This window comes from Eupeodes corollae, chromosome 1, assembly GCF_945859685.1.
Source record: "Eupeodes corollae chromosome 1, idEupCoro1.1, whole genome shotgun sequence".
Lineage (NCBI taxonomy): Eukaryota > Metazoa > Arthropoda > Insecta > Diptera > Syrphidae > Eupeodes > Eupeodes corollae.
Window position 1 is genome coordinate 265,599,140 of NC_079147.1, and position 18,704 is coordinate 265,617,843.

Here is an 18,704-nt window from a genome sequence, read left to right on the forward strand (position 1 = left end):
GATACAATAAATAGATTAAAAATTCGTATGTATTAGACAACATATACATAACTTAATAGTGAAACGTCGCATATGTATTACAAGATAAATAATAAGTTAATAATAGAACATAAGAGCATAAAAACATATTTTGAAAACATCTTTAATCAAATTTAAATTTGGCTAAGAATAACAGCTTTAAAAGCATCCCTTGTACAACAATTTAATATGAAATTAATATTTTTGGTCATACTGAATTAGCTTCTTTGATGCAACGGGTGATAGGCTCATTGCACCCATAGTTTCTCTGATGCAAGTGTTCATAAATTAAAAATCTTTCGCGTGTAACTCTTGGGGGAGTATTTCACTCATACAACAAATCTATAAGCGGAGGACATTTTATATGCCTAGCTATTATGTCCCTGACAAACATTATCGAAAAATATTTCCGCCGAGTTCCTAGAGATTTCATTCCACATAATAAGCATCTGGTTTCGTATTGAGGTCTTATAATCATCCATCTCAATTCAAAAAAAGCATATCTTCTATTCTTTTTGATGAATTTGAATAATATGGATTCCAAACTGTCATCATAAAATAAAAATGTGCGTGGAATGACAAGTTGACATCAAGAAAAACACCCAGATATTTTTTTGCATTACTCTTTCTAGGTTAATGTTGTTAATGCTATAATCAAACTTTATTTCACTAAAGTTCCTATAACAAGACAAAACTTGACATTTAGCACATTAAGATTCAGGTAGTTTGCTTGACACCAAGTTGCCAAACTATGCAAGTTGGATAATAAAAGATAACAGTCAGAATTGCAGGAAATCATTTGGCTTTTAAAGAAAGTGGGATTATCATTGACAAACAGGAGAAATAAGAGTGGACCCAAATGACTCCCTTGGGGGACACCCGATATGATATCTATATCATCGGATCTATAATTTTTAATTTTAACAACTTGAACCCTACCAGTCAGATAATATTCAATCCAAATTAATAAAGAAGAGTGAATACCAAAACAGAAAAGCTCGTGAATTAGAATTTTGTGATTAACTCTATCAAAAGCCTTTGCAAAATCGGTAAAGATGATGTCAGTTTGAAAGCCTTTTTCCATATTAGATATAATGGCATTTATCATAATCATTACATTAGTCGATGTTGATTTACCTGCAACAAAACCATGCTGAAAGACCTTGAGTTACAATTGAAATTCTGTTATAAACTATTTTTCAAATAATTTAGGTATTGCAAAGATTCTACAAATTGGCCTGTAATTTGTTATTTCGTGTTTTGATCCTGATTTGAAAATCGGAGACAAAAACGAAATTTTCCACGAACACATGAAATTGCCACTTCCAAGAGATAAACTAAAAATCTGCATGAATTTTTTAGAAGTATTGGAAAAATATTGTCTGGGCCTTCACTTGTATTCACTTCCAAGCTTAAAAGAGCTGATTTAACTTTAACCTGGCTTAGAATAAGTGACCCAAGATCAACACATTTTCTTACCCCTGAAGGCTCATCAATTAAAACAGATTCAGAGGAATAGATTGATTGGAAGTATTTTGCAAATAAATTACAAATCTCGGATAACTCACTGTACTGTACTGTAGCTTGGTAATCCACATGATTTTCGTTCGGTATTTAAAAAAAAAAAAACCTTTTACTATTACTTCTAAGATCGATTTAAACTGAAGGCATGTAATTATGATATAAAAATTTATTGAGATAGTTTTATTTGCTTTGAATATCTAGATAGCTGTTTCGAAAACTTGAATTATTTTTGTTCTTTTTATACAATTTATATGCTTTATTTTTTTTGGTTTTTGAGATGACTTAACCTCCTTAACCTCCTTACCATTGCATCAAAGTCAGCTTTTTGATAATCTTATCTAAAAACATTATTTACATATTCATTTTTAAATAATTATAAAACATTATATCACCCTCATTATATCAACTCCGAGGTTGTGTTTTGTATTTCCCATAATGGGAAAATTCGACTTTTGTGTACAAAATGTCCGAAGTAAAATGATTTCCAGACAACCAAGTAAGAACAATAATATCATAGTTAGATACAAAAAAAGAAACAAATACATTATCAAGTTTAGTTTTCAACCCACCTACATTTTGATAATAAAAGCTTTTATTTCCAAATTTGATAGATTATGATCTTGTAAAAAAATTTAAAGATGAAAGCGGAGGCAGATAGGCAGCAGATTGAGTAATATCATTCAAAGAGCATGGGACATAGTTCTCAGATTATACGTTTTTTGGAAAATGTATAAAGGGGCGTATCGTTACCCCTTTAGGGGTTAGCATCGTATATTGAACTACTGAGCTAGACGACCGAGAAGCACATGGCGCAGGACAGTCGAGGAGGAATACTAGGAAAGAGTTGCTGGGAGTTGAAACATATTTCCGGAAACCCCACAGGATGAAGCGTAGGCGTAGTAGAGGACCTATGCCCCTTAAGAGGTCACAAACGGACTTAACAGGTCTGAGGACCTATTAAATAAATTTGTATTTATTTAACTTAAAAAATGATAAAACAAAATAATGATGATATGGGATTGGTATAAAGTAAAAAAGCTCACGTTCAACACATAAACTATCATTTGTTTGATAAGTTGGTATAATGTGGTCTAGTTTTTTGAAGGTAATATAAATAAAGTTAAAACAAGTAAAATAATTATGGGCAATTGGTATGCTGTATGATTGGTATAAATATAGTGCAATCACACTTGAGAAAAAAAACACAAAGCTTTTTTTAAAACACATCTGTGCTTAAATGTCTGGTTTTGATGGTATACAATATGTTTAAGTTTGGTATAAACTGGTCTAAAAAATTAATTATAAGATAATTTTTACTTTTATTATATCAAACTATTTTTTTTTGGTGAAATTCACATCCATAAGGAAGACTCCAAAAATATAATACAAAAAAATCATCAGAGTTCAACAGGCTACATCGCTTATGTCCGCTCTGCTCACCAACCTATTTTTCTGCGTTGTGATGCAATTCGGCTTTTTAAAATAAAATTGAAATCATGCTAAGCGTTGAATGTCACGTATTTGCATTTATGATGGCAAAATTCGATTCAGTACAAAACTGCTCTGCTCTGATCTCTTCCGCGGCTTAAAAAACACATCACAAAATGCCGACATGATCATCATCGTCATTGGCATCAGCATCAGGCAAACAAGAACGCTGGAGCATCAACCATCTCACCATCATCATCATCATCATCATCATCATGGCCCGCAATAAGGAGCCTGCGCGACTTAGGAAATGCCTACGTGATGCGTATGTGCCCCCATCAGACCAGACCCAAAGGTTCCGAAGCGGAGTTGTATACGAGTACCTTTCTTATAATACCGCAAGCAGGACGCACAACGCCCCGCCGACGACGACGAATATTATACTATAGGTAGTGTATCGTGCGCCACTATCGCACATCGTATCGCTATCAAATTGGGTGCAACCATAATGGCCAGGGCAGGCCAGGCGGCAGCAGAGCGGCTTAGATGACTGACTGAGGGAAAGCACAAGCAGAAACAGGTGGTTCCGAGGGCGGGAGGAGTGGTAAGAGGGACGCAGAACTGTTGTTACGGTGGATGATAATGATGATGGCGATGACGATGAGGGAGATGGATGTGATGGTTGTGGATGCGGATGAAGACTGATGCTGACGAGTTCAATCCTTCTTATAGAGCAGAGCCGGCGCGATGTTATCTCTGGAGTCGCACTGGATGAAGCATCCAGGTAATTTGTAAATTATCACCCATCATCATCGGTCCGACGTGTTGGTGGTAACGGAGTCAGACGACAATATTTTTTGTTGTATTCTCCTCATCGCGGTTCGCTGATGGGTTGAGCTGCGAAGACAATTCTCCTGAGGCATATCTATCAATTACCAGGAATGAATCATTTTGTTGTAGGTGATGATAATGATTTGACACGTACCAAACAACAAGGTGTGTAGAGTAGTTCTTGGGTTTGTGGGAAGAATTATGGCTTCAATGGGAAAACTTGACGACTTAAATTTAATTGGGTTAAGTACGGCAAGCCAAGATGGCACGTGCGGTTTGGTGGAGTTGAAGATTTATTTTCAAATTTCTAGTTCATATTATGGAAATGAGGGCTTCGTTTTTGAGATTTTTTAAAAGTATGAAACGTTTGATTGAAGACTGCCCAAAATATTCTACACGATATAGTCTAAAAATTTACGAGTACCTTATTATTTGAAGCATAGATTCTAAATTCAGCTAAGTCCAACTAAATCAATCCCATTCGCGTGAGAAGGATGTGTAAGGATGTAAGATGATGTGTGAGAATGTATGAGAAGGTGTGACGATTAGTGAATGCTTAGGATGAGCGTGAGGATCAGGAACAATGTGTAGAAGCCAGAAAAGGTGTCAAGACTCAAGATTCATAAATATATACATTATGTAGATACATAAAGATGAAAGCGCTTAAGTTTGAGTGAGGATGTGTGAGGATGTGTGAGGATGTGTGAGAATGTTTGGGGATGTGTGAGGATGTGTGAGGATGTGTGAGGATGTGTGAGGATGTATGAGGATGTGTGAGGATATGTAAGAATGTGTGAGGATGTATGAGGATATGTGAGGATGTGTGACTATGTGTGAGGATGTGTAAGGATGTGTGGGGATATGTGAGGATGTGTCAGGATGTGTGAGGATGTGTGACGACCTGTGACGATGAGTGAGTATAAGTGAGGATGTGTGAGGATGTGTGAGGATGTGTGAAGATGTGTGAGGATGTGTGAGGATGTGCGAGGATGTGTGAGGATGTGTGAGGATGTGTGAGGATGTGTGAGGATGTGTAAGGATGTGTGAGGATGTGTGAGGATGTGTGAGGATGTGTGAGGCTGTGTGAGGGTGTGTGAGGATGTGTGAGGATGTGTGAGGATGTGTGAGGATGTGTGAAGATGTGTGAGGATGTGTGAGGATGTGTGAGGATGTGTGAGGATGTGTGAGGATGTGTGAGGATGTGTGAGGATATGTGAGGATGTGTGAGGATGTGTGAGGATGTGTGAGGATGTGTAAGTACATGTGAGGATGTGTGAGGATGTGTGAGAATGTGTGAGGATGTGTAAGGATGTGCAAGAATGTGGGAGGATGTGTGAGGTTGCTTAAGGATGTATGAAGATGTTTCAATATGAACAGAATTGTTAAAGAAAGTTTGAAGATGAGTAATAATGCGTGAGGGTACTTAAGGACTTGTGAGGATTCACGTAGAAGAAAAAGAGTTAAGACGAATACATTTGACTGTGTGAGGATGTACAAAAATAATTTAGATTGGATGAAAATTGGGAGGCGGAAATTTAGGGATGTATAAAAGTGTGAGGATGTGTGAAGATGTCCAAGAATGTGTGAGAACGAATGGAGATATTTGGGAATGTGTAATGATAATGACGTGTGAAGATGTGGTTATATGTGAAAGATGTGGAAGACTTGCGATGATATTTGAAGATTGATGTGAGTATTTGAGAATCTATAAGAAAATAAGTTTGAATATTGAATGGATATAAGACACGACGTTGAATATTGAATGGATATGAGGAAAATCTATTTAGAGTTTCATAATATCACCTTTTAATTTGTAGGGTTACCCATTTCGAAGTTTTGTAATTAGCCAGGTATTTGCGCAGCCGTCATATTTTGGTATGTGAAAAATAAAAACTAAGTCATCAATAGAAAATAAGCGACACTATCTTCAGTGAATATTTTGTACTAAAAGTTTCTTGTTCGCTCTTTTGCAATAAAATGTATCTTGAATGTGTCATATTTCTCGAAGTAAATCAAAAATGTACTCAGAAGATGTTTTGATTTAAGCCCTTCAGACATTTTTCTTTTGACTGTATGAAAGCTAATCTATATGTATTAACTCTTGATTCAAATCCTTTTGAGATATGACACTTGTGAGGTCATAGGGGACATAAGAGACGCAAAATATCCTACATAGTCATTTAATTTCGGTGAAAGGATATTGTGCAGAAATCAAATCAGCAGTTATAATCGAAATGCAGGATATTATGTATATTGAGTATAAATCTAAACGGATCATATTTGATAATTATTATGGTTTCCCACTGGCAGAGAATTTGTTCGTCATCCGAAATCACACTCATTTAAGCTTATCCAGCCTTATGCTCGTCATCAAATATTACATATAGCTATGTATAATAATTTAGGCTAGCGGCATATCCGCAAAAGAATATTTTTAAAATCATCAATAAAAGTATCTCCAAACGAAACAAACGTATTTTTATATATAAAAATTAAACACTTTATTGAAAAACCACATGCACCGCTAAGCTATAAACACTTAAAATTGAGTATAGTAACTAATTTTTTTTTAAATTCTTCTTAGTCTCAAAAAAAACAATTCAACTCTATTTACAGATGTAAAATTAACCTCAAAGAAATTCCTTCTTAATTTCTAATTATAAGATCTGAGTTAAGTTTTATGTTTAATAAAACCAAGCAATATATATTTATTTAGAAAAAATGTCATTGAAAATCAAATATTCCAACCAATTCAAAATGCAATCATATCCCGAAGAATGCAGTTCGATATGTAAATTCCGAAGCTATCTCTAATCAAATCCAAACAAATGTCTTCAAGATAACTACAAGAAGCTATTTGAAATCCTCCTCAAAAGTTATCTTATTTCCTTATTTTTTTAATCGAGTCATTATAAAAATATTTATATTTTTAATTATAACTACGCGAGTGGCGGAGAAAATACCGCACAAATTTTTCGTTCACTTCAAAAGTTGTTCCACCTAATGACACTGCAATCACCATGCTGAATGCTGACCAGTGAGCACATCATCACTCCACAAAATTTATAATAATCTTCAAAGCATAGTTTTTATGCGAAACACTATTTCACGCTAGCCGCCTGCCCACCCGTAGTCGAACCCCTCTGCCGCAGCCTTTCAGGTCTAGCTCTCTACTTCTGGATTGGTGATGGTTTGTTTTTGAAGTGTTGTTTTTTTATGATGCTTTGCAGTCGTCAAGTACTACCCGTGCGCAGTCTGTAATTAAAATGAAATCATCCAAGTCATCTTTCGCTCAATATAAACACAAGGAATAAAAATACAACAAGTTGGACCACAGCCCATCCGCGAATCATGCCACATTCCTGAGGCTTTCTCACCTACAAACATATCTCGCATCTTGTTATGAATATGCTTCCCCATATCTTTCGAATTCCGCACTTTAGATAGAGTAATACTCTACCCATGTGGCAAAATTGTGATTACACCAAGCATAGCATCAAATTCAAAGTTGTGAAGCACCTGAAGGTCATCGCCATCGGTTCTGCTCATGATTTTGCTACCTGTCCGAAACATCAATAAAAATTACAAAGATGCACAGAAAAATATTACAATTATACGGATATACCCGGGCTTGATGTGATATTGCTCTGGAGCTCGTAACTGCCTTAACTTGGCGCGCTTGAGATTATCATCACTCTTAGACAATCATCGCACCACATCGCGTCGACTCTAAGGCTTCTAAGCTACCTATATCAAAAGGCAACATCAACGTCGCGTCGGTCGTCGTCGTTGGCCTATCCGAAAACGGCAGCTCAAGTTGGCAAAAGGTAGTTATTCAAAAAAAGTTAAGCTTTAGACTTGTAGGGCCCGAGGCCAAATAAGTATACCATAGGTTAGGTAGTGGCACAGCAACAGCACCCCGAATTCCTCCAGACAACCACCATGGCGGCTGCTGCGCACTCATATTCGCGTACTGTGATAATAATCATAGCTTTTCATTAGCAACTACGACTAGCAATTAAATTTGTATGAAGTTCCACGGTAAATAGAGCAACCCGAGGTGGTTCCTGTCATAATTACCAACTACTGTGCACTTGCTAATGTTCCTGTGATGGCTGAAGCCGTTCAGCCTGGGTCGGGCAGGGCAGGGCCAGGCTTGAGCTAGTGCTCCCTGTCTGCTGTCCCTCTGTCCCAGCCTGGCTGATGGCAGGCAGACTGATCTGTGTAATTTTGTTGATGAGGCGGATGGGAAGTCAAGTTGGATTGGCATCAGGTTAGCCATCGTGATTTTGCATATTAGTAATTTGTTCTTTTTTTTGTTACTGATGATTCGAGAATATTAGGTGGGTACCCGGTATAAAGATCGGGGAGGAGGTTTGGGCTTAATGAAGTAGATCAGCCTTCTTATGCAAGGTGAAATTATATCTTTTCGATGTCGGAAGCTTTTGAGATTAATGATTGCTGGTTAGTTGAAAGGCTGAATTGAGTTATTGTCTATCTTTACAAATTATTGGCACATGTTTGAGATGGAAACACATTTTAATAACATATTTGTTAATACAAGATTAGTTTTTATGAGTTTTGAAAAAAAATTTATTTTGTATATAAAAGTGAAATATTTATTTTTTCTGAAACATTCTGAATGACTTAATGGTATTCAAGTTAAGAAAATTAAAAATTTCCGCAGTAATGTATAAATTTCGACATTTTTAATTTTGCGGTTTCACAATTTTAGAAGTTTGGAGTTTGTATATTCATGATTATGGGCTTTGTGGAAGTTTGGTTTTCAGTATTGTGTTCGTCTTTCATTCTTATACAATACATATATTTTTTAAATAAAAAGTGTGTTTGTTTATAGAAAATGTAAAAAGTAAATGTAGAAAATGTAGTTTATTGCATACAAAAAGATTGTTATTCGATTTTTGTAAGATTAAAACAAATATACAAATTAGTTGCACGAACTCGCTCCTGTGTCTAAGATCTGTTTAAAAATAATGACGACTGTCAAGTTAGTTATAAATTGAGCTCTCTGTTAATGATACCTTTTTTGTTGTAAATTAGTTGTGGAAAGAAAAAAATTAAAAAATTCTTAACTTGTCCAGGCATAAAACAAGGATATTCTATAGCGATGAAACTGATTGAAGCTTTTTCTTTAAAACTAGTTATGGAATGAAAAAAATCCAAACTTTTTGTGTAATAAGATTTTTTTAAATAAATAGTAACTCGACAAGCTGTTATAATTATTTTGTGAAAACTGGCGAACCGAATTTATGAAATATGATACGATGGCGGATTGATTGTCCGCCATCTTAAAAGATGGTTATTAAAAACGAAATCTAATTAAAATTTAATAAAATAGGTAGCCGACGCGCACGAGTAGTACCTATTTGTGATTTATTGAAATCAAAGACAACTGTCAGACGCGAATAGGTTTGTTCGTCAATTTCCTCATAGACAGCAAAAGCAGTGCTGTCGCCCAATAGCTCAGTTTTGGGGTGGGTTAAATTAATTGGGAACAAGGTAAGTTTTATTAATCAAAATTATCAAATTAATTTGATAGTGGATTGCGAATGGGGTGTTCTTGAAATATGTATATAATCAAATTTAAAAGGAACAAGATGGGCGCCAGTAATTGTGTTTGTAAAAGGAAATAACAAACTAAACGGTGATTTTTTAAGAGCTTGAGAACTTTAAAAAAAAAAAACGCATAAAATTTGCAAAATCTCATCGATTCTTTATTTGAAACGTTAGATTGGTCCATGACATTTACTTTTTGAAGATAATTTCATTTAAATATTGACCGCGGCTGCGTCTTAGGTGGTCCATTCGGAAAGTCCAATTTTGGGTAACTTTTTCGAGCATTTCGGCCGGAATAGCCCGAATTTCTTCGGAAATGTTGTCTTCCAAAGCTGGAATAGTTGCTGGCTTATTTGTGTAGACTTTAGACTTGACGTTGCCTCACAAAAAATTGTCTAAAGGCGTCAAATCGCATGATCTTGGTGGCCAACTTACCGGTCCATTCCTTGAGATGAATTGTTCTTCGAAGTTTTCCTTCAAAATGGCCATAGAATCGCGAGCTGTGTGGCATGTAGCGCCATCTTGTTGAAACCACATGTCAACCAAGTTCAGTTCTTCAATTTTTGGCAACAAAAAGTTTGTTAGCATTGAACGATAGCGATCGCCATTCACCGTAACGTTGCGTCCAACAGCATCTTTGAAAAAATACGGTCCAATGATTCCACCAGCGTACAAACCACACCAAACAGTGCATTTTTCGGGATGCATGGGCAGTTCTTGAACGGCTTCTGGTTGCTCTTCACTCCAAATGCGGCAATTTTGCTTATTTACGTAGCCATTCAACCAGAAATGAGCCTCATCACTGAACAAAATTTGTCGATAAAAAATCGGATTTTCTGCCAACTTTTCTAGGGCCCATTCACTGAAAATTCGACGTTGTGGCAGATCGTTCGGCTTCAGTTCTTGCACGAGCTGTATTTTATACGGTTTTACACCAAGATCTTTGGGTAAAATCTTCCATGTGGTCGAATAACACAAATCCAATTGCTGCGAACGGCGACGAATCGACATTTCACGGTCTTCAGCAACACTCTCAGAAACAGACGCAATATTCTCTTCTGTACGCACTGTACGCATTCGTGTGGTTGGTTTAATGTCCAATAAAGTAAACTGAGTGCGAAACTTGGTCACAATCGCATTAATTGTTTACTCACTTGGTCGATTATGTAGACCATAAATCGGACGTAAAGCGCGAAACACATTTCGAACCGAACACTGATTTTGGTAATAAAATTCAATGATTTGCAAGCGTTGCTCGTTAGTAAGTCTATTCATGATGAAATGTCAAAGCATACTGAGCATCTTTCTCTTTGACACCATGTCTGAAATCCCGCGTGATCTGTCAAATACTAATGCATGAAAATCCTAACCTCAAAAAAATCACCCTTTATTTGGAGCAGGACCGACCAGACCAATTTGTGAACAAATTAAAAAAAATGTTTTAAATATATATAAATATTTTTAATTGTTTTCCATTTTGCTTGGGAAACCTTAAAAGTAGGATTAAAACCCAAGATCTTTTAAGAATTTTTAAGGACAAAGAGTTGGTGTATGGCACCGAAGACGGACCGTTCACCTTTTTGTTCTTATTGGACAAAGAAAACTTCTAATTACGGGTCGCGAGTTCCGCTTTCTCGGAATTACCTTTTTTTTTCTTTTTCGAAACGAAAGCCCAACGATTATTACACAATTCTCAATAGTGATGACAACTACAAACAAAAGAATTCTATTTTTCAAACAAAAATCAGATATTTAGCTTTTCTGGATGTCCTGCCAACTTCCCTCTCCCAGCTGTTTTTCCAATCATTTTTTTTTTTTCCTTCTCAAACAACACTTCTTTCACTTCTCAAAGTTTTTCCTTTTTTTTCTAACGGGACACTGTGTAATTGGAAAACACGCCATGCGGCTAGGTGCATTCTCAAAATACTTTTGCAGAAGCTGTAAAGATGAGGAAACAGTTCTTCACAAATTCTGTACATGCACTGCTCTAGCTCAAAAACGCAAGAAATGTATAGGAAAACTAGTCTATACGCTATTATAATCCCGATCATATTCAAATAACCAGTGTTTCTTTATTGGGAAGGGAGTCATAGTGGTTTCATTGAGCTTAGAAGAAAGCCTCAAGATTCATGTGGTATCTCTATGGACCATAAAACTGGCCCAAAAGTATCCTACTCCATCAGGGAAAGCCACTTTAACCTAATCTAGACTTATTTAAAAATACGTATTTTCGGTATTTTTTTTTTGTAAAATAATAATATCTTAATCTGTTCTTAAAAAAAATCAAATAAATATGCTTGATCATATTTAAGAGAAGCTTCTTTGTGTAGATACGTTTTACTTTTTGTACAAAATCTTCCAAATCCTTCATTTATATTTTGTGTTATTATTTCATATTGTCTTTTAATAAATGAAATATTCTTGGTAATATAGAATTATTTCAAAGAAAGTGTCATATTTTGTTGAAAATTTGAGATCAAAAATGTTTTTTAAATTTTATTAATTTATTATATCAAATAGCGTCATTTGCTCCGAAGGTATTTGAGGGTCAAAAAATTGTTTTGGAAAATTCTATTTTATACAAATTCTGTATGATACTGTTTGTTCATAATTCTGTCTGTCGGTCGATCTGTATTTCAAAACACAGTAAACTTAGAAAACTGAGTGTCAAATACTGTGTCTCTAATTTTCTCATCACAAAATGATGCATTCTTACAAAGTGTGTTTTTAAAAGTTTCGTTTTTTAACAATTGTGTTTTTTAAAACCGGAACAAACGTTGAGTCAGAAGTTAAAAAAATGAGTATAGTAGTTTGAAAAATGCACTTAAACTTTTAACTTTCCATTCAATGAAAATTAATGCATGTCTAAACACGTTTTGCAAAATAGAATTCATTCTAAATTGTTATTCTCTTATTCCCATAAATTATTAAGTTTCGCCTACATATATGTATGGCTAGTTTTGCCAAGTCGAAAAAAGAGGGTCAACTGATTCCGTCCGTCTGTCTATGGAAATTAAGGTGAAATCAAGGTTTTGAGCCTATTTTTTCACTTTTCGTTAGACCAAAAATAACAGTAGTCTCTATGCAAATGTTTTGGTTAAAAATCGAAAATTCGAATTTTCTCGAAAGCAAACCAATAGATTTTGTTAAAATTTTTGCTAAAACTTTTTTTGTATTAATTTACAAAAAAATATGTTTGCATTGCTCCAGAAGGGTTCCCCCTATAGAAATGTAAATTAATTCCAAGAGGAAGTTATTGTAAAGGGTCGGATTTGTCAAATTCAAAAAATTTCAATATTTTAAGAGAGATGTCTGTGCGTGCGTGTGTACGTACGTTCGTATGTTCGTACGTTCGTACGATCGCGATGTTTTTTCGTCGTCCATAGCTAAATTTTGTTATACAGATAATAATGCAGGAAGATTCAGAAAGGACTCTCAAAAAAATTTAGGGGGTGGTTGTTTTTACATAGCAATTTAAAAAAAGCTGACTATTTTGGTTTACTTTAAATATCTCACGAACTAATTACGACAGAGACTTGAATTAAATTTTATGTTATATTATATTTTAACGTAATACCAAAAAATGTATTTTTGGAAAAAAATTCCAATGAACTGTTTTTTTATAAATGATAAAAACTGAAGAAAAAAAATATTTTTCAGCTAAAAAATTTTACGAACAAAAAATGATTTAACCTCTAAAATAATTTTATGCAACGAATAATAACGTTTTTGACATCAGTTGAAATTTTGGGAAAAATCAAATTGGCAGTTTTTTCATAAAAAAATAAAAACCCTACTAAAAATATTGAAAGTTGGTAAAAATTGATTTTCGACTCTTGTAAATATCTTTTCAAAATTTAAGACTATGGCTTCCAATTAAATTTATCTTATAGTTAGTTGTAGTAGTAGTAGTAAAATGTTTTTTTATTTCCAACTTAATATCTAGAAGTTAACATTTTCAAATTAAGTTTCTTTTGAAGTTAAGAATGCAAAACTTACGACATTGACAAACTTCGTCTGTCGGGTAGTATAATTTACGTACATATTATAACAATTATTAGTTTTAAATCAAAATTTGGTGACAATTTTAAGTAAAAGGTGTACTTTGGTATTGTAAGGCTACAGTATAATAAAATACGCTAGTCCTTCAAAACTTGTGCTGTTTTCTCTATTGTACACCTGGATTATTTCCGCTTCTGTTAACCAAACTTTCCCAAGGAAGTCCACCCTAAATTCCTTCAAAGCCGAAAATCTGCCCAAAAATTGCTGGATGTTTTTCTCCCCCTTAAGATGCACACAGTACAGATGATTTGTTCTGGCCAAATCTGTTTCCATTTAAGCTTAATTAAATCACATCTTGCCTAAGCACTCCAAGTGATATTGATGAGCTATATTTCTCAAAGTATTCAGAGAGCTCTTATGCCGTCCAAACAGCTGATTGTGTGTTGGAGTATATGGCTTCTATCAAGTTTACAAATTTCGTCTTAACTGTTATCGTGTGTAGTTTGTAGATAATCAATTTTCTTGAGATTTTATCAAATGCAGTTTTCAGATTAACAAAAAATGCATACACCTTCTTTTTTTGTGCCAAATTCAGATGATTGATGCCAGAATATAAATGTTTTCCACCGTAATGCAGGTACTTGAGAAAAGTTGATTACTTTAATAAACTAAACTTGTTCTTGAATTCATTTAACTTTTTTTTATTAAAAAAAAAAAAAACAAAAAAAAACAATTAATAGTGTAGATACATTAACTAAATATTATTGATACAATCTCATTTTAAACACATTATTATTCCCACAATTCGTATTTTTCTGAAAATGATAGTATTTGAGGTATTGTTGCAAAATACCACAACTATACCAGCACATTTTTGATTTGAAAAAAAGAAGAAACTTGCAGAAAAATGTATTCACAATGTTTTCTATGTTAGTTTTTATAAAAAACAAAATAAATTTTGAACTTAAATAATTATTTTTGCAAATATTTTTGATGTAAAACTCTAAATACTTCTCCGAAGAACTTTGATGTGCATATTTTGAATTCAACTTTCAGGAACTTTTTTTAATTGGAAAACTAAGGTAAAGCTACAGAAACACTATTTTCCCAGACTATGATCCCACCAAGTTTGTTTGCCATTTCAAAAATAGAATCAATCCTGTCATCATAATAATAATTTCAGTGCAACATGCGTGCAGAAAGTTGATATAAATCATTGTTATTTATTGCCTTCGAAAGTATATTAGATCATCTCTGATGTTTGAGATTGACGACAGACAATACTCTGCGCACCCTCTATTTTGCTTCACTCAAGACTCAATATTATATTAGCTGCACCTTAGATGGTCTGGGTGTCTATGGTGTCCGTGGATGATCTGGCCTAGTGGAGCTTCGGACCGACCAATTACCGATATTAATGATGCTTTTCGAATCTTTGCCAATGAGACGGTTGGCTTTTGCTTTAAGAGAGAACCGCGTCAAAAACGTAAATACCATGGGTCGTATAAGGCAGAAAAATTAGCACCATGAAAGTAACTTTGTTGCCCATAAAGTGGTCATACTGATCCACGAATGGTATAATGGATATTGGCTGGTGCGCGGTTTGCAGTTTGCAGTTTGAAGCTTCGAGCGCCTTGTGAACAGATTCGACGAGACCAGGCCAGATACACCAGACTGGACCAGACCAGACCTGCAAGAGTGTCGATATATTATATACATATGGCTAGTGAGTGTTTAAAGATTGTGATCATCTGCAGTTAATTAGTTGGCGACGAAGTGTGAACGGAATAATGAAGTGATACTATCACTTTACCCAGCACCAGAGCTTGAGGCTCTAAAAGCGAGGATTCCCGTACTTGGGGTAAATGTGGCTGTTGCTTTATGGCAAGGGGTTATGCAATATATTCTATTGGACTTGTACCAGAGATGCTGTCGGTTCGGTTTAGTTCAGTATAAAGTTAAGTTCGGTCGCCGCACTCTGTCTCCCCCTATATGTTAATCAATAAGTGTTGGACATAACTTAACGTAGATGGAAATGAGCGCTTTAATGCGATCGATTTTGTTTTTTGTCGCTCAAGACCGACATAGCTCAGTGGCTGACGCTATATGCTCTATAGAGAAGCATATATACATAGCTTTTTATGAAAACGTCCTTATTTGGTGATAAGTATGGATCGCTATCGTATGGCAGCCGCCTTAGTTGTTTAGTAAGTTGTCACATGAGCTTATGTGTTTTTCTATTTTTTCCTTCTTTTTTTTTGTTGTTCTGTTTGGCTTTTGAATTTGACTTGAAGTGGTTTTCCCTAAAGAACGGTCTTGTTGTAATTGAGATGATATATAAAAGTTGGATGGAAGCGAAGCCTTGATGGTGGTAACACCTTTAAATGGCTACGAGTGTAAATATCGATAAGAAAATGGAGAGGTGCATTTAATCAGTTTTGACACTTCTCGACACATTGACATTTTTCCACAATACTATTTCATCATTTAGAAAAATTGTGGTGTAATCCAAGACATTGTTGTAAGTTAAGATTGAAACTGTAAAAACCTTATAAAGTTCTTGTTAGAGAAACCCTAACATATTTTCGGGATCCTTGGAATTAATTAATTAATTAATTAATTTATTTGAAGCTTATTTCAACAAAAAACCAACAATTAAAACTTTGTCTAATATAAGAAAATTCTTGAGTAAGCTTAAAAGGCTCATAACAAACATGAAAGAAAATACTTTGAAAATGATCTTCACTCAAGTTTCTCAAAAACGCAATTATGGAAGCTTTATCGAAACCTTAAAGAAGTTAAATGATACAATGAAATTCAATTCTTTTGACAACATCAATTGCCTATGTGGAATATTTATGCTTAAAAATTTAATTTTTAAAATTATGAACCTCCGTTAAGAAGTTATTACTTCGATAGATACAAAATATTTTTTATTTTATCACAATTTGAAATGAGCTGTATTTTTTAAAACTTTGTAACTTTCTTTAATAAGCAGTACTTTTAACAGTTTCTTTAAGGTACTCATTGATCGCTAAGATGTTTCATGCTTCGTCTCAGTTAGAAAAATCATTCATAAGAAACAATTAGTCATTCTAGGATACTCTGCATCAAGACTTAGAACGTTGCAAACTTAATAAAGTCGAAACCTATGAGGGTTCTAGGTTTAGAATATCAACATTTTCAAAAGTTTCACTTAATGTTTTTGATTGATTTGAAACTTTATCAAAATTAATACTCTTTGGTATTAGTCTTTAGCCTACAGTCTCCAACTTCATATTCACAAGTTTTGTTTGACTCATGTTGTGCTCAGAATATAGACTTTTGTTATTGTCAACATAAAAAAACATTCCAACTTTAGCGACAGTCTTCATGACTTCCAATTATAAATTACAACACCAGAGGTCGGTAGTGTTCAACGATCCGGTTCCAGCATCACATCAGAGCTCATTAAAGTGTTTAGGAACATAGTTAAGTCTACATTTAGCTTACATCTGTGGCATAAATCAGGGCGAAATCAACAAAATACAATCTCCACTTCAAGAGCATACATATATTCGTACAAAACCTCTAAAAGCTAACTTAAAGCCAGACTTAGATATGTGTAATATCTATTTTCTATATGGCGGGACAAAACAGCGGGCTATTTTTGTTGTTCCTAAACAGCCTGGTTTGGTCGTGAGATTAGGTGGATGCACCTATAAAGCCGATTGTGCCTCTGGCAGTAGGTAGATAGGTAGGTATATAAAAGTAGACAATGCCACACTTGATCGCAAAATCGGATTTAGACGCTTTGATGGACACTTGCACTCAAATGGTGGCATGTGAATAAAAGGTGGATTCTAAAGAGGTCTCTCAAGATGTTGATGATGATGATGGGGATGGCAATGGCTGAGAATAACAATCGCTAGTTGCATCTATTGCCAGATTGGCAGGAATGTCAGCTTTGTTTAATGCTCTCGTAAAAATTTATATCGCAGGTCATCTGTGAGCGACTAGCGACTTATAGTATATATACGACTTGACGTAGGTATATATATGCACTCGAAGCAGAGATGTATGGCAAAATGGACCTTTAAGCTTTAATGTGAGCAATAAATGCAAAGTCAAAAGGTTTTAACTCACGTGGCGAGCGCAATAATTTTTTTTTAAACATTTTTTTCAACCAACATGAAACATATAGGGAATCGAAACTTGGAAATCATGTGAACGGAACCTAACCAGATTACCATAGAGAACCGGAGCCGTATAAACTACCACTGTAAAGTAACAACGATAACGACACTGAAAATACCATGACGATATAAAATTATATATATGTATGGTCGCTATATTATGCAGCATCAGCATCAGTATAATTTCGTCGTGGAATATTGTGTTATAGTAAAGTGAAGAGCTGTTGCGGGCGTGAGGAGAGTGCTGTGATGAAGGCGGTCTAGAATGGTACGAGCTTGAGAGTATAATAATGCTCATTAGAGTCGATATTGGTTCTAGTCGATGGATATAATCGTAAATTGGCTAGGTTAACAGCAAACTGATTATTTTAAGTGATAATTGCACTTCGAGGAGGATACGGTATGGATGATGTCTTTTTGTTGTTGTTATTTTTCATAAATTACACACAAGTTCTTCAAGGTTGATGTATTCATATATAGTCTCAGATTATAACCATCAGGATTTAATGAAGATTAAATAAATTATAAGATCCTCTTGCTTTTTTATGATCGTAGACTCTCTGATTGTGCAATTTTTTGATGTTAATCAATTTTGAAAAAGTCGAAGGTTCATTAAGGAGAAATAACAAGACGTTGATAAAATTAACTATTTCAAATATTTAAGAACAGATTTTAATGCTCAGAGTCACAGGAAATCAACACTTTGTAAGTCAACAATATGGATTCGCCAAGAATTACCATACATAATTATTTAGAACATAAGCCTCATTTCTTGGTAACCTTTAAAGACCTTTTGTTATTGCTTAAAACTGTGGTATTGAACCTAGTAGGACACTTGAACTTTGCAGAAAAATGCCAATGAAGTATAAAGATAATTTTGAATTTCAGAGGTCCAATGAACGCCATAAAGTTATTAATCAATGCAAACCAAATTTTTCGATATCCAGTTTTCGGGCATTAGGCAATTATTGTTGAAAAGTCTCATGAACTTAAGAAAATACATGTAGGCTGAGTGGCATCACTGTCCCTAGTATGACGTCACTACTCTCTTCTTATGCTTATGATACTTAACCTGTTTGGCGATAACAACTGAACAACTCGGGGAGTATTAACAAAGCCGTCAAGCCGTAAAGACCTCAATTAAGCTGT

General features: G+C 34.6%; 1 protein-coding gene across 1 annotated transcript; it reads right to left on the minus strand.

Annotated features, from left to right (window-relative positions):
- Positions 1–4,464: 4,464 nt before the first annotated feature.
- Positions 4,465–5,064, minus strand: LOC129950364 (putative uncharacterized protein FLJ46204). The gene has a single exon (XM_056062294.1). The coding sequence runs from the start codon at positions 5,062–5,064 to the stop codon at positions 4,465–4,467; it is 600 nt and encodes a 199-aa protein (XP_055918269.1).
- Between the last annotated feature and the right edge of the window lie 13,640 nt (positions 5,065–18,704).

Excerpts from the sequence above, each read along its gene's own strand:
- LOC129950364 (XM_056062294.1), bottom strand. The coding sequence starts at position 5,064 with ATGTACTTACACATCCTCACACATCCTCACACATCCTCACACATCCTC.